This window comes from Procambarus clarkii, chromosome 88, assembly GCF_040958095.1.
Source record: "Procambarus clarkii isolate CNS0578487 chromosome 88, FALCON_Pclarkii_2.0, whole genome shotgun sequence".
Taxonomy (NCBI): domain Eukaryota; kingdom Metazoa; phylum Arthropoda; class Malacostraca; order Decapoda; family Cambaridae; genus Procambarus; species Procambarus clarkii.
The window spans coordinates 15,347,411-15,359,865 of record NC_091237.1 but is presented as its reverse complement, the minus strand read 5'-3'; the positions used below and the strand labels follow the sequence as shown (position 1 = coordinate 15,359,865).

Below are 12,455 nucleotides of genomic sequence, written 5' to 3'. Positions count from 1 at the left end.
TGAAATTGTGTATGGAGTCAGCCTCCACCACATCACTGCTTAATACATTCCATTTGTTAACTACTCTGACACTGAAAAAATTCTTTCTAATATCTCTGTGGCTCATTTGGGTACTAAGTTCCCCTTGTTCGTGTTCCACCCGTGTTAAAGAGCTGTCTTTGTAACTATCAAAATGCATATATCTTTGCTTTCACTTCAGTTATATTTATGACAAGGGATTTAAAATTTGCCTATATTTCTGCTTCTCTGATGACATTAAAAACTTTCGTTTATTACAGTATCTACATAAAATTAACATTTATCTTCATTAGGTTGTAGTTCTCATCAATAGGGAGAGCGTCGGTAAAAAAAAAAAAATAAATATAAATACTGTATCTTTCCTCTCTCAATAATATGCCCGAAACGCTATGCGTACTAGTGGCTTTAGGTATTGTATGTACTAGCTCTATCTATAAATCCAATATTATGTTTGTAAATCGACTATTTATGTACTTTCCTGAATAAAATGAACTTTACTTTACTAATATCTAATCTCTGTGACTAAAACGTAAGAACGACTTTATCTATGCCTTTTTGATAACATACAATTATAAGCTTTATTAGTGAATCTCTATTAATTAAACAATATATCAGAGAGTGTGTAAGGTTCGGTGTTCCATGTGCGAAGAGACATGGGAGATTTTACATCAGTACAGTAAATGTTTTAAGTAGCGAACGCATACTAACGAATAACGATTAGTATAGACCAACACAATTGTTCTATGAAGTCGATTTAACTTCCAGACATGTATTTTTCAATAAGTCTTAAATATTTTCTGGCTAGTTATGTTAGACATTATTAGAAATACGTATTCTACTTGTTAATATAATAAACTAAATTTGCGATCATTTAAGGAGAGAAGTGCGACGACTGGATCACTGTGTACAGAAGGTTGATATGCCAACAAACACTTTCCAGACAACAATATATCTTGGATAAGTCGCTCCACAACATTGACACCTGGACCGTTGACTTCCTATGAGGCCACATATTTACTTATTTCATAATGGAAGTATATTATTTTATAGTAAATATATGTTTTCTCGTGTTCTGCATTAAGCACCAACATTATAGTGAATAAATATATCATATTTCTTCATTATTTAAGTAATGCTAGGAGGCTTTGAGTAGCTTTGGGTCATTAGGTGAACAGAATCTCCAATAGATGGGGCGAGAGTCGCGCTATCTCTCGCCCGAGCGAGAGTCGAAACTTATTTTAGAATTGATATATCTTTGTCCTCCAACAAGATATATTTCCTTTGGTGCACTCACAATAACGAGCATATCTCTGTCTTTCTGAAGGCATATAATATTTTAGGCTTTATAAGCGTATCTTTGTTAATTACACACTATATTGGCAAGTGCGTAGGCTTCTGCATTCCATGACCGACAAGCTACTGAATGCCACTATAAAAACGTATGTATCTTCACTTGAGTTTTATATATGTCTATGTTAAAGTATTTAAAATGAAGCTTATATTTCTATCTTTCTTGAGACATATAAAACATATGTGTTTATTAATGAATTTACGTGAAATAAGCATTGTTCTGAGAGAGTTGCTCTCAGTAAGTGTAATGTATGATCACCACCTTCGTCAACCCTTTATCGACCAAACATTTCATTACTCCTAACTTTAGACAGTTGTTTGGTAGTCAATACTGACCGCACTCCTCGGACACAAGCTGACAGGTGTACCTGAAGGCGAATGATTGTCAGGTGCAGCTGAGGGCGTATGATTGACAGGTGCAGCTCAACCAGTAAGCTTGACAGAAGACAGCAATGAGGATCGAGCTCCATTGTTTATTATGTTGCCAGAACCACTAAGTATCGACACATTACAACAGAACCTTCTCTAATATTATGATCAACTATGTGTTTGTAGCAAGAGTGAAATATGAACGTTGATACTAAGCTCTTAATGGTCTTATATTTCCTGTGATTTACCCGTTTTCAAATTCACATTTTGCGGCCGTGATAGTTTCACCGATATCTGTTAACACTCGTTTTCCAAATGTTATTTTTATGTAATTATGACCATCTTAACAGCTGATCTTCCGTACAATGTACAAGGGATTCGTGGAGAATCCCCCAATATCTTATGACACCTCAGTTTAACGAAGTAACAGAATTATGATGCTAGCATATGTTCTGGTGTATAATATTCACTGAAGGACTTAAAAAAAGTGTCAAATCTTTTTTTTACAGTATTACAGCGTAATCAGAACACAACAGCCAGCTGAGGCGTGTTCACGAGTTGCGTGTGCAGGAGGAGGTAAATAAAAGGACTTGTGTGTGGTCAGTCTGTCCTCTTTATTGCAGAAACTGTCTTAATTCTCCCCCCAAGACAAAATACTTGTTGCAGCTTTACAGTGTAAAAGGTTTCTCTCTCTCTCTCTCTGTTTGGTTTAATTTCACAGAACATCACATCAAAGTATAAATTATATAGCGTCAATGCTTTCCTGTTCACAAGTTTACTCATACTAACTCGCACTCACGTATACTATACACACACATACAGGTATACTATTAAGCCGCATACAATATCTGTATACCTCTTCCACCTCATATTGGGAATATATTCTATGCATAAAATCCAGGTCAATCATACACACTTGCAAGAACTTGACGAATGTGCTCACTTACAATTATACTCTATACACACACACAGGCATACTCAAGTCTTCATACACCAGCGTAATTATACTCAAAAGTACTTGCCTCATATGTACAATTATTGATTTTATTTTTGTTAACATGAAAGGCAGTCATTAGTCCCGTACTAACAGGTTCTCTGAACAGCTTCAGGTCTTGTTATTCATCCAAATAGTTGTATGTTGGTAATAGTTGGTCACCTTGGTAATACAAGTGGATTAAAACACCCTCCCGTCAGTTACCTTATTTAAAACACCTGCAGTGATGTGAAAAGAGCAGGTCTTGTAATGTTGATATATGGAAAACGAGCACTCAACATATGCAGCTGCAGCAGGTACACAGATGCACATGCAGCTGCAACCTGTACACAGATGTACATGCAGCTGCAACCTGTACACACAGCCACATGCAGCTGCAACATGTACACACAGCCACATGCAGCTGCAACATGTACACACAGATGCACATGCAGCTGCAACATGTACACACAGCCACATGCAGCTGCAACATGTACACACAGCCACATACAGCTGCAACATGTACACACAGCCACATACAGCTGCAACATGTACACACAGCCACATACAGCTGCAACATGTACACACAGCCACATACAGCTGCAACATGTACACACAGCCACATACAGCTGCAGCATGTACACACAGCCACATGCAGCTGCAACATGTACATAGAGGTAAATATGTGAGAGTTGGGACAAATATTTACACGTGAGCAATTAAGGAATAATTACAAGTGTGTGTATTAGCTCTTTCAATAAAATTTACCAATTAATTGGTCACATGTTTAATAATAATGAAGTTAACTAATTCTGTCATATCAAGATTTTTTGAGAGTGATAATTTACTCTGAATAACGAATAAAATGTTGTACAGCTAGTAATTAACGGAACAGTATCATTCATTACGTACTGAAGAGGTCAATAGGGGTCAATCAGGTAATTGCCGGGTGAATCTGCTTGTTTATGCATCAATATGGTGATTTGACTTCAAGTCTGATAATTTACAATGCATCAATTAAGTCACTCAATTGAAAGTTAAATTATGAACCAGATAATTATATAAATCAGGACATTCAAGAAACTCCAAAATCAAATCATTATGAGGTTAAATGTGGATGACATTTCTGGAATAGATATATTCTATTCCACAAATTATTCACAAGTTTGGAAATTGATGGCAAGCCAGAAAATTTGTATTTGATTTAGGTAATTCAATTTTTTGTATTTTTGGATTGGTGGTATTTGGCGCACCAGCAGCCTATTGGTGGTGGAATGAGATATGGAATGGGCACTTGTCGTTTCAGATTTAGCTACTCAGAACGAAGTGGTGTCCATGTAGCACGGGCTATGGTGAGCCCGTAACCCAGTGAGCACTTGCGTGATCGTCAATATATACTAAACACTCATCCTCTTTCACCTCAACATGAAAACATTGCCTAGACACCACAAATAACTGGGAAGGGGCACTCGCTTATATACAAAACAATCATTTTGACAGGAAGAGGTATACATAGAACCGTCTATGACACAGCTGATGGATAATTATGATATACATGTATGTATATATATATATATTTATGTATATATATGTACACTGATAGGAACACACAGTAATATAACAGAACCCGGGATCAGGAACGCCAAGTCGTTCTCTCTGAACTGCAATAGAAAACGTATCTGGTTATGACACTCCAAGAGAGAAGTGAGGGGGAACTTTGACGTTATTTCTTGTTCAGACAAGACGGCATCTCCAGTTTCAGTAGGAAATGTGACGTGCATCTGAGAACTTGCCAGGCTTACATAGTCAGGGATTGTCACCAGTAACGTGAAAAAACTAGATATTGTAACGCACCATCACATCTGTACACAAGAAAATACATTTGTTTATACATTAACTATGGATATAAAGTATAGAACTCTCGTTTTTTGTTTTTTTTGGCTCTATTAGAATGTACAATATATCAGTGCATTGATAAACACAGTAGTGTCTTTTTCAGTGATTTTTCACTTTTATACCTCTTAAAGGGAACGAGATATTACGAGCGTTCGTTAGTTGAGCGAGAGGCGTCCAGCCGTTATTGTTAGTCTTGCAGCGACCTGACAACGGGCTCTTCCTCCCTCTCTTACCCAGAAGATATGTAAGAGAGCAGCACTGAGCTATCCAACTGGTGATCTATCAGCCTGTTCCTGCCGGGTTATTGTCTCATCATCTAAAGAGGTGGCGGGTGGTGGTGTTAAGGATAAGGGGCAGTAGGGAAGGGAGCGACAAAGGCAGCAGCAGAAGGAAACATGGCGGCGGCAGAGGTGCAGGGCTTCCTCCCGCCCCGCTGCTGCTGCTGTTTGACGCCGACACTGACGAGGATGACGCGGCTGACGAGGATGAGGACGACGACGACGACGATGACGCCGAAGATGCCTCCTTTTCCGTGTTCGTCTCCTGCTGTAGTCCGGCGGGATTTTCCTCTGGAAGTGTAATGTTGCATAGTCGGTTAGTGCCCCAGTCGGATGGTTCTGAATTTGTGTATTCTAATAATCCTGCCACGACTGGTTTCATTTCCCTTACAGCGGTACAAGGCAGTCTATATAAACAATATGCACACATATAAGGCATAGCTTTATTATTACTGCTAAATATGCCAACCACACACACACACACACCACTAGCAAGAGACAGATATACAGACTCTTGGATGACAGATATGGCGATGTAAACTCACTTTGGATGACGGTGACTACGACAGAGGCCGGGGCAGCGTTGGAAGGTAAACAGGTGTAGTTACCCTCGTCTCTCCTGGATACTGATGACACGTACAGCTTGGATGACTTCCGGGAGTTGTCCACGTTCACACCTTGCTCTCTGCAACACACACACGGAGTACAATAACATGTGCAGACGAGGAGTCATTTAGATTTAGATTTAGGAAAGACTTGGGAAAATACTGGTTCAGTAACAGGGTTGTTGATTTGTGGAACAAATTGCCGCGTAACGTGGTGGAGGTGGGGTCCCTCGATTGTTTCAAGCGCGGGTTGGACAAGCATATGAGTGGGATTGGATGGTTATAGATAGGAGCTTCCTCGTATGGGCCAATAGGCCTTCTGCAGCTACCTTTGTTCTTATGTTAACCTGACTGAAGTATGTTGACCAGACCACACACTAGAAAGTGAAGATACGACGACGTTTCGGTCCGTCCTGGACCATTCTCAAGTCGATTATATCTCTTAAATATAATCTCTCAGTCCAGGGATTGTTCTTCTCGCGGAGAATGGTCCAGGACGGACCCAAACGTCGTCGTCTCATCACTTTCTAGTGTGTGGTCTGGTCAACAGCTTAGTGCACTCACTAGCGTCCCCACCCTCACCAGGGCCATCAACTCACCTCGTCAACATGATGGGACAAGACAAATTGATGAACGTGATTAGTATGGTGAACGTGAGGGACATCATGCTATTAACTTGATGTTAATATTAAACATCACCTGTGTGAACGTCACTGAACACGAAACCACTCTGAAAACTGATGATCACCGCCTGGACAAACTCATTGATAACAAGTCGTTCATTAAGACATTGTTCAAGATTTGTGTTGTTGCTGCTGTTGTCCAGAGATTGTTCTTCTGTCAGCCCTGTTGTCCAGAGATTGTTCTTCTGTCCAGAGATTGTTCTTCTGTCAGCCCTGTTGTCGAGATTGTTCTTATGTTAGTCCTATTGTCCAGAGATTGTTCTTCTGTCAGTCCTAGTTTTAAGGAGTCAGATAGTTATAGTCTCTCAGGGCGGTCTCCGTGTAAATATTCTCATAATTATATATTACTTATTTAATCGCATATACATATGTTTAATCTATCAGAGTTTGCCGATCACTGTAGAAACACAATCTTAAATGCATGATAATGATAAATACTTGAAAAGCAAATTCAGTAACGATTCCTAAATAATTTAACATCTTTACCTACATCGGAAAAGCCATAATTAACAAGGCATACCTTATCCAAGACAAATCACTTCGGTGAACCTTTACTTCGTGTGGCTATATTTCAGGGATATTGTAATAAATTATTCAAAAGGTCACATGGCGTGACAATAGATGCTCTATCATTGTATGAAATGTATTTTGGGTTAAATCGGTAGTAGGACATTAAATTCTATGAAATCTGTTTACTCCAAGACCACATCAAGCTCGAAAGATTCGTGTATTATAAAATAATATCCCATTATGCCGTCTAGAGGTACCGTGTTCTATGAATGATTTTCTCCGCGTGATGAAGGCGGAGTTCAACGGTCCGCGTACCAAATATTTGCTTTTATATCTGACACACAAACTTTTTATGTATACTGTTCTCCGAAGTCGTGTTGGCATTCAGAACTTTAATGGCCCAGTACTGACCCTGATAAAATTGTGTGGGCGACACACACACACCTGTTGATTGACGGTTGAGAGGCGGGACCAAAGAGCCAGAGCTCAACCCCCGCAAGCACAATTACGTGAGCACACACACACACACACATACACACAGACGTGATAGAAGCAGTAGCCGAGGATTTATTTTCCAACGCGAACACGTAACGAGGGAGTTTACAATTCACGAACTACTGGTGGTTCAGCCTGGACCGGGGAGGTGTCGGGAGTGTTGGCAACAATGAGTCGCCAAGATGGAAACAGCTGACTATCGGACTGAACACGACCATGGTAACGCCAAAGGAAAAATGAGAGAAAGAATAAACTAGAGCCAGAAGAGAAAGCAATAAGATTACGATAATGCAAAAGGATTATACAAATAAACACAGAAGGGAATATAGACAAAAAATGAAAGAGGAGACGGAAGTAAGTAAGTAATTATCAAAAGAAGGAACCAAACCGGGAAGGCTATGTAGCACCATCAAATACGCAAAATAATCAGAGGGCGCTAAATATCACCAAGGATGCCAATACGAGAACAAAAACGCATAAGGCGAACGATATCAAAAGTATCCGAGTCACCAAGAAGTCTATCGAGGGACAGGTGACCGCGAGGGGCGGTCGGAAAGCAAAACACACGCTCGTCCTGGAAGTCAGGACATTCAAGAAGGACATGCACGACCGTAAGAGGGACAATGCAACTAGGACAATAAGGAGCAGGGCGGCGCTCCATCAAGTGACCATGGGTTAAGCGAGTATGGCCAATACGCAACCTCGCCAGAGCTGTTTCCCACCTCCGGTTACGGTGGAAGGAGGACGGCCACGAGGAAACACAACATTTAAGAGTACGTAGCTTGTTACCAGTAACAGACAACCAAGAAGTCTGCCAACGGGTAAGGACTGAGGAATGGATAACCGGGTAAAAGTCGGAATACGGAATGCCTTTATGAGAGATGGGACAAGAGCGGACAGCTTCCTTGGCGGCAGCATCCGCACGCTCATTTAAAGACACACCAATATGGCTGGGAACCCAACAAAACTCAACCGACTTAAATTTACTGTGAACGAGAAACAGCCAATGCTGGATCTCGACAACTACTGGATGAACCGGATTAAAGGACCCGAGAGCCATGAGGGCACTACGAGAGTCAACAACAACTACAAAGGAAGACTGACAATGAGAAAGCAGGAGACGAAGAGCATAGAGAATAGCATAAAGTTCCGCTGTAAAGATGCTAGTCTCCGGAGGCAAGCGACACATATAAGTGCGATCAGGAAAAACAACAGAGTAGCCAACACCGCCCGCTGACTCAGACCCATCGGTGAAGACAGAAACGGAGCGGGAGTGAGAAGAAAAGTGCTCGAGGAAAAGGCGTTTTAGAACCGTAGGAGGGGTAAAAGCTTTAGTGATACGGGTCAAGGATGTACAAAACCGCGGAAGAGGGACCCTCCACGGGGGCAAAGAAGGAACAACACGAGGAGAAACATCAGAAATACGAACGGAAAGAGAATCCTGTAGGCGAGAGAACCGGACAGAAAGAGGGAGGTGGTGAAGAGGAACAGGAACTGCAGGAGGGGTAAAAATTAAAGCACGACAGAGGCGAGAGGAAGGATGTTGCAAGGACCGCGCAAGATAGCGAAGACAGTAGCGATCACGGCGGTCCTGGAGAGACAGGAAGCCAGTGTCAACATACAAGCTAAGGATGGGAGTCGAACGAAAGGCACCAGAACTGAGGCGCAACCCAGTATGGTGCAAAGCATCAAGACGGCGAAGAGTAGACGGAGAAGCAGACGAGTAAGCAGGGCAACCATAATCGAGCTTAGACAGGACGAGAGAGGAATGTAAAGTAAGGAGAGTGCGCCTATCTGCCCCCCAAGAAGTATGGGACAAGACCCGAAGGAGGGTAAGGGCCTTAGAGCACTCAACACGGAGGTAAGAGATAAGGGGAGACCAAGACAAACGAGTGTCAAGGAATAACCCCAAAAGCTTCGCGGAATCTCTGTATTCATGGGGATGACCATAAAGTGACAAAGAGGGACGAAGAACAACCCGTTTCCGCTTAAAAGTCATGGCACAAGTCTTAGAAGTAGAGAACTTGAAGCCATGATCTGTGGCCCAAGACGACACGGCATCAATTGCAAGTTGAAGCCGGCGTTGAAGGAGAGGCGAATCATCACCCTGACAACAAAGGGTAAGATCATCGACATAGAGAGCGGAGAAGACACCAGAAGGAAGAGAGGAAAGAAGACCATTGAGGGCAACCAGAAAAAGAGTAGTGCTCAGAACACTACCCTGGGGCACACCTTCGTATTGCTGAAAAGAGGGAGAGAGAGCGGTACCAAGGCGCACCCGAAAGGAACGACGAGAGAGGAAGCTGCGGAGAAAGAGAGGGAGATGACCACGAAGGCCAAAAGAATGAAGTTGAGATAGGATATGATAACGCCAAGCGGTGTCGTAAGCCTTTTCCAGGTCAAAAAGGACGGCAACAACGGAGGTCTTCGCAGCAAAAGCAGTACGAATATATACCTCCAAGTTCACCAGGACATCTGTCGTGCTGCGGCACTTGCGGAAACCAAATTGAGAAGGGGAGAGGAGGTGATGGTGTTCCAGGAACCACATCAGACGAACGTTAACCATACGTTCAAAGAGTTTGCAGACACAACTGGTGAGAGCAATAGGGCGAAAGTCCTTAGGGGAAGTACCCAGAGACCCCGGTTTGCGAACAGGGAGGGCAACGGCATCGAGCCAGTCCTCAGGGACTGACGACGACTCCCAGATCCGATTATACAGACTCAGTAAATACTGAGACGTGCTCGAAGGGAGATGGCGAAGCATCTCATAATGAATACCATCAGAGCCCGCCGCCGTAGAACCGCAGAGGGCCAGGGCAGAACGAAGTTCAGAGAGAGAGAAGGGATCATTATAGGGAAGCTGAAGATGAGTGCAGAAATCTAAAGGACGAGACTCAAGGACAGGTTTACGAAGAAGGAAAGATTGGGGAAGATGAAGACCAGAGCTAACAGAAGAAAAGTGGGAACCCAGTTCGGAAGCGACCTGCAACGGGTCCGCCACAAGAGTATCATGGAGGTGAAGGACCGGTGAAACATCGGGAACGAACTTACCCGCTATCTTGCGGATACGCTTCCAGATCTGGGCCAGAGGGGTTTCGGACGTAATTGTTGAGACATAAGATGCCCAACATTCACGTTTAGCCGTACGGATGGCCCTACGGGCCACCGCACTCGCTTTCCGAAAGAAAAGAAAAGAATCGGTCGTCTGCCTACGGCGGTGCCTCTTCCAGGCTGCACGCTTACAGCGGACAGCCCGAGCACAGTCTGCATTCCACCAGGGAACGCACTTCCGCGGACCCCGAGAGGAAGAGCGAGGAATAGAGCGGAGGGCAGCGTTGAAGACAGTGTCATGAAAAAGGAGGAGAGCGCGAGAGAGAGGCAGAAGGGAGAGGTCAGAGAGAGCAGCACTGAGGGTAAATAGGGTCCAGTCTGCCTTAGCAAACTGCCACCGAGGGAAAGAGAGGGAAGGGCGAAAAGAGAAAAAGGAAACAAGGATGGGGAAATGATCACTACCATGGAGGTCATCAAGAACCTGCCACGTGAAATCTAAGTAAAGAGAAGAAGAGCAGAGAGAAAGATCAAGACAAGAAAGGGTGCGAGTCCGAGAGTCCAAATGAGTGGGCTCACCAGAATTCAGAAGAGACAGGGAAGAAGAGAGGAGAAACGGCTCAAGGAGGCGACCCCGGGTATTCGTCAGAACGTCACCCCAAAGAGAATGACGACAATTGAAGTCACCCAGCAGGAGCACAGGCTCCGGCAAGGAGTCTAGGAGGTGTTTCAAATCAGGAAGAGAGAGCAGGACACTCGGGGGGAGATAAATGGAACAAACTGTGTACCATTTCCCCACAAAGATACGAGCAGCAGAACAATGGAGAGGCGAAGGAAAAAGTAAAGGAACAAAGGGAACATCAGCACGAATCAAGAGAGCAGAAGAATTAGAAGCCCCAGCAATGGCTGGGGGGTGGGGAGAGAAAGGAATAGCCACGAAAACGACCAGGACGAGCACCAAGCATTGGCTCCTGGAGACAGACACAAAGGGGCGAAAACCGCGAAATCAGAAGTTGGAGTTCGAGGAAATTGGCGTAATAACCTCGAACGTTCCATTGAAGAATGGACAACGACGAGAAGAGAAAGGACAAAAACAGAGAACAAGGAAGAAACCAAGGCGAAAGAGCAACAGAGCACGTTAAAGAATATCAGGGTCGGGATCAGGGTCAGCAAAGTCAGGGTTAGGGGGCATGGGTAAACTGAGCAAAGACGGAGGGAAGGAAACGGGAGAACAGATCAGAGGTGGGCGGGCGGGGTCCGGAGGAGGAGGAGGAGGAGGAAGAGGAGGAGACAACGGAGAGGAGCAGTCAAGGACAGCAGCAGGAAGAGGGGGAGTAGAAAGAGGGGAGCGCACCCCAGCAAGAGCAGCAACCGAAAGGGAAGCAGGGGCCAAAGAAACCTCCATAGCAGGAACAGGGGGCGCAATCACTGAAACGGGAGGGGAAGGAGCAACAGAACCAGAAGTAGGAGCTGAGGAAAAAAGCGAAGCCTTCTTACCCGCCGGGGAAGAGGAAGGAGAGGAGCCAGGCTTACGCTTCTGACTTAAAGAGACCGGTGTCCCAGCAACTACGTACCGGGCAACGGATTCCAGTGTCTCAACAGGAGAAGCCGAACGAGAGCACACACGACGGCCGCTAGGAGAGCGATGGACATCCGCCCGCAGCGACAGGCGGTGGGGAGAGCCGATAGATGGAGGAAGAGGATGGGAAGGAGGATCGGAGGGGGACGAGGAAGAAGACACAGGAGACACGACAGACCGGGTAGAAGGAAGGGGAACCCCAGACAGAGGACCAGGAGGAGGACCCTTCGGGAGAGAACCCAAAGGAACAGAGGAGGGGGCAGTGGGCGCATCAGGGTCCAAGGCCCAGAAACGGTTGTGAGTCTGAGGAAGGCGGGAAGGATGAGGAGAGGAAGAGCGCAACACGCGAGCATAAGAGTATTAGCATAAGGCGGGAGCCGGCGAACCTGGCGTCTTGCCTCAGGAAAAGATAAATGCTCCCAGTGCTTCAAGTTGAGGACGGCTGCCTCAAGCTTGTAATGGACACACGCACGGGAGAAGGTAGGATGGGCCTCACCGCAGTTGAGGCAACGAGCCTAGGGAGAAGTGCACTCCGACTTAGAGTGACCTTCGCCACCACACAAAGGACAGAGAGAGACAGTCCCGGAGCAGCGGAGGGCACCATGCCCAAACCGCCAGCACTTGTTGCAGAGCCGAGGAGAAGGAATGTAC

At 44.6% G+C, this 12,455-nt stretch overlaps 1 protein-coding gene across 1 annotated transcript in view; it reads right to left on the bottom strand.

The window, feature by feature from the left end:
* Positions 1-2,327: 2,327 nt before the first annotated feature.
* The window catches only part of LOC123745865 (uncharacterized), a 115,828-nt gene continuing 105,700 nt past the window's right edge, over positions 2,328-12,455 (bottom strand). Inside the window, exons 6-7 of the mRNA XM_045726952.2 lie at positions 5,430-5,569; positions 2,328-5,175 (exon numbers count right to left, since the gene is read on the bottom strand). Coding sequence (XP_045582908.2) covers positions 4,919-5,175; positions 5,430-5,569 — 397 coding nt within the window. The 3' untranslated portion in view covers positions 2,328-4,918. The remainder of the gene's footprint in view (positions 5,176-5,429; positions 5,570-12,455) is intronic.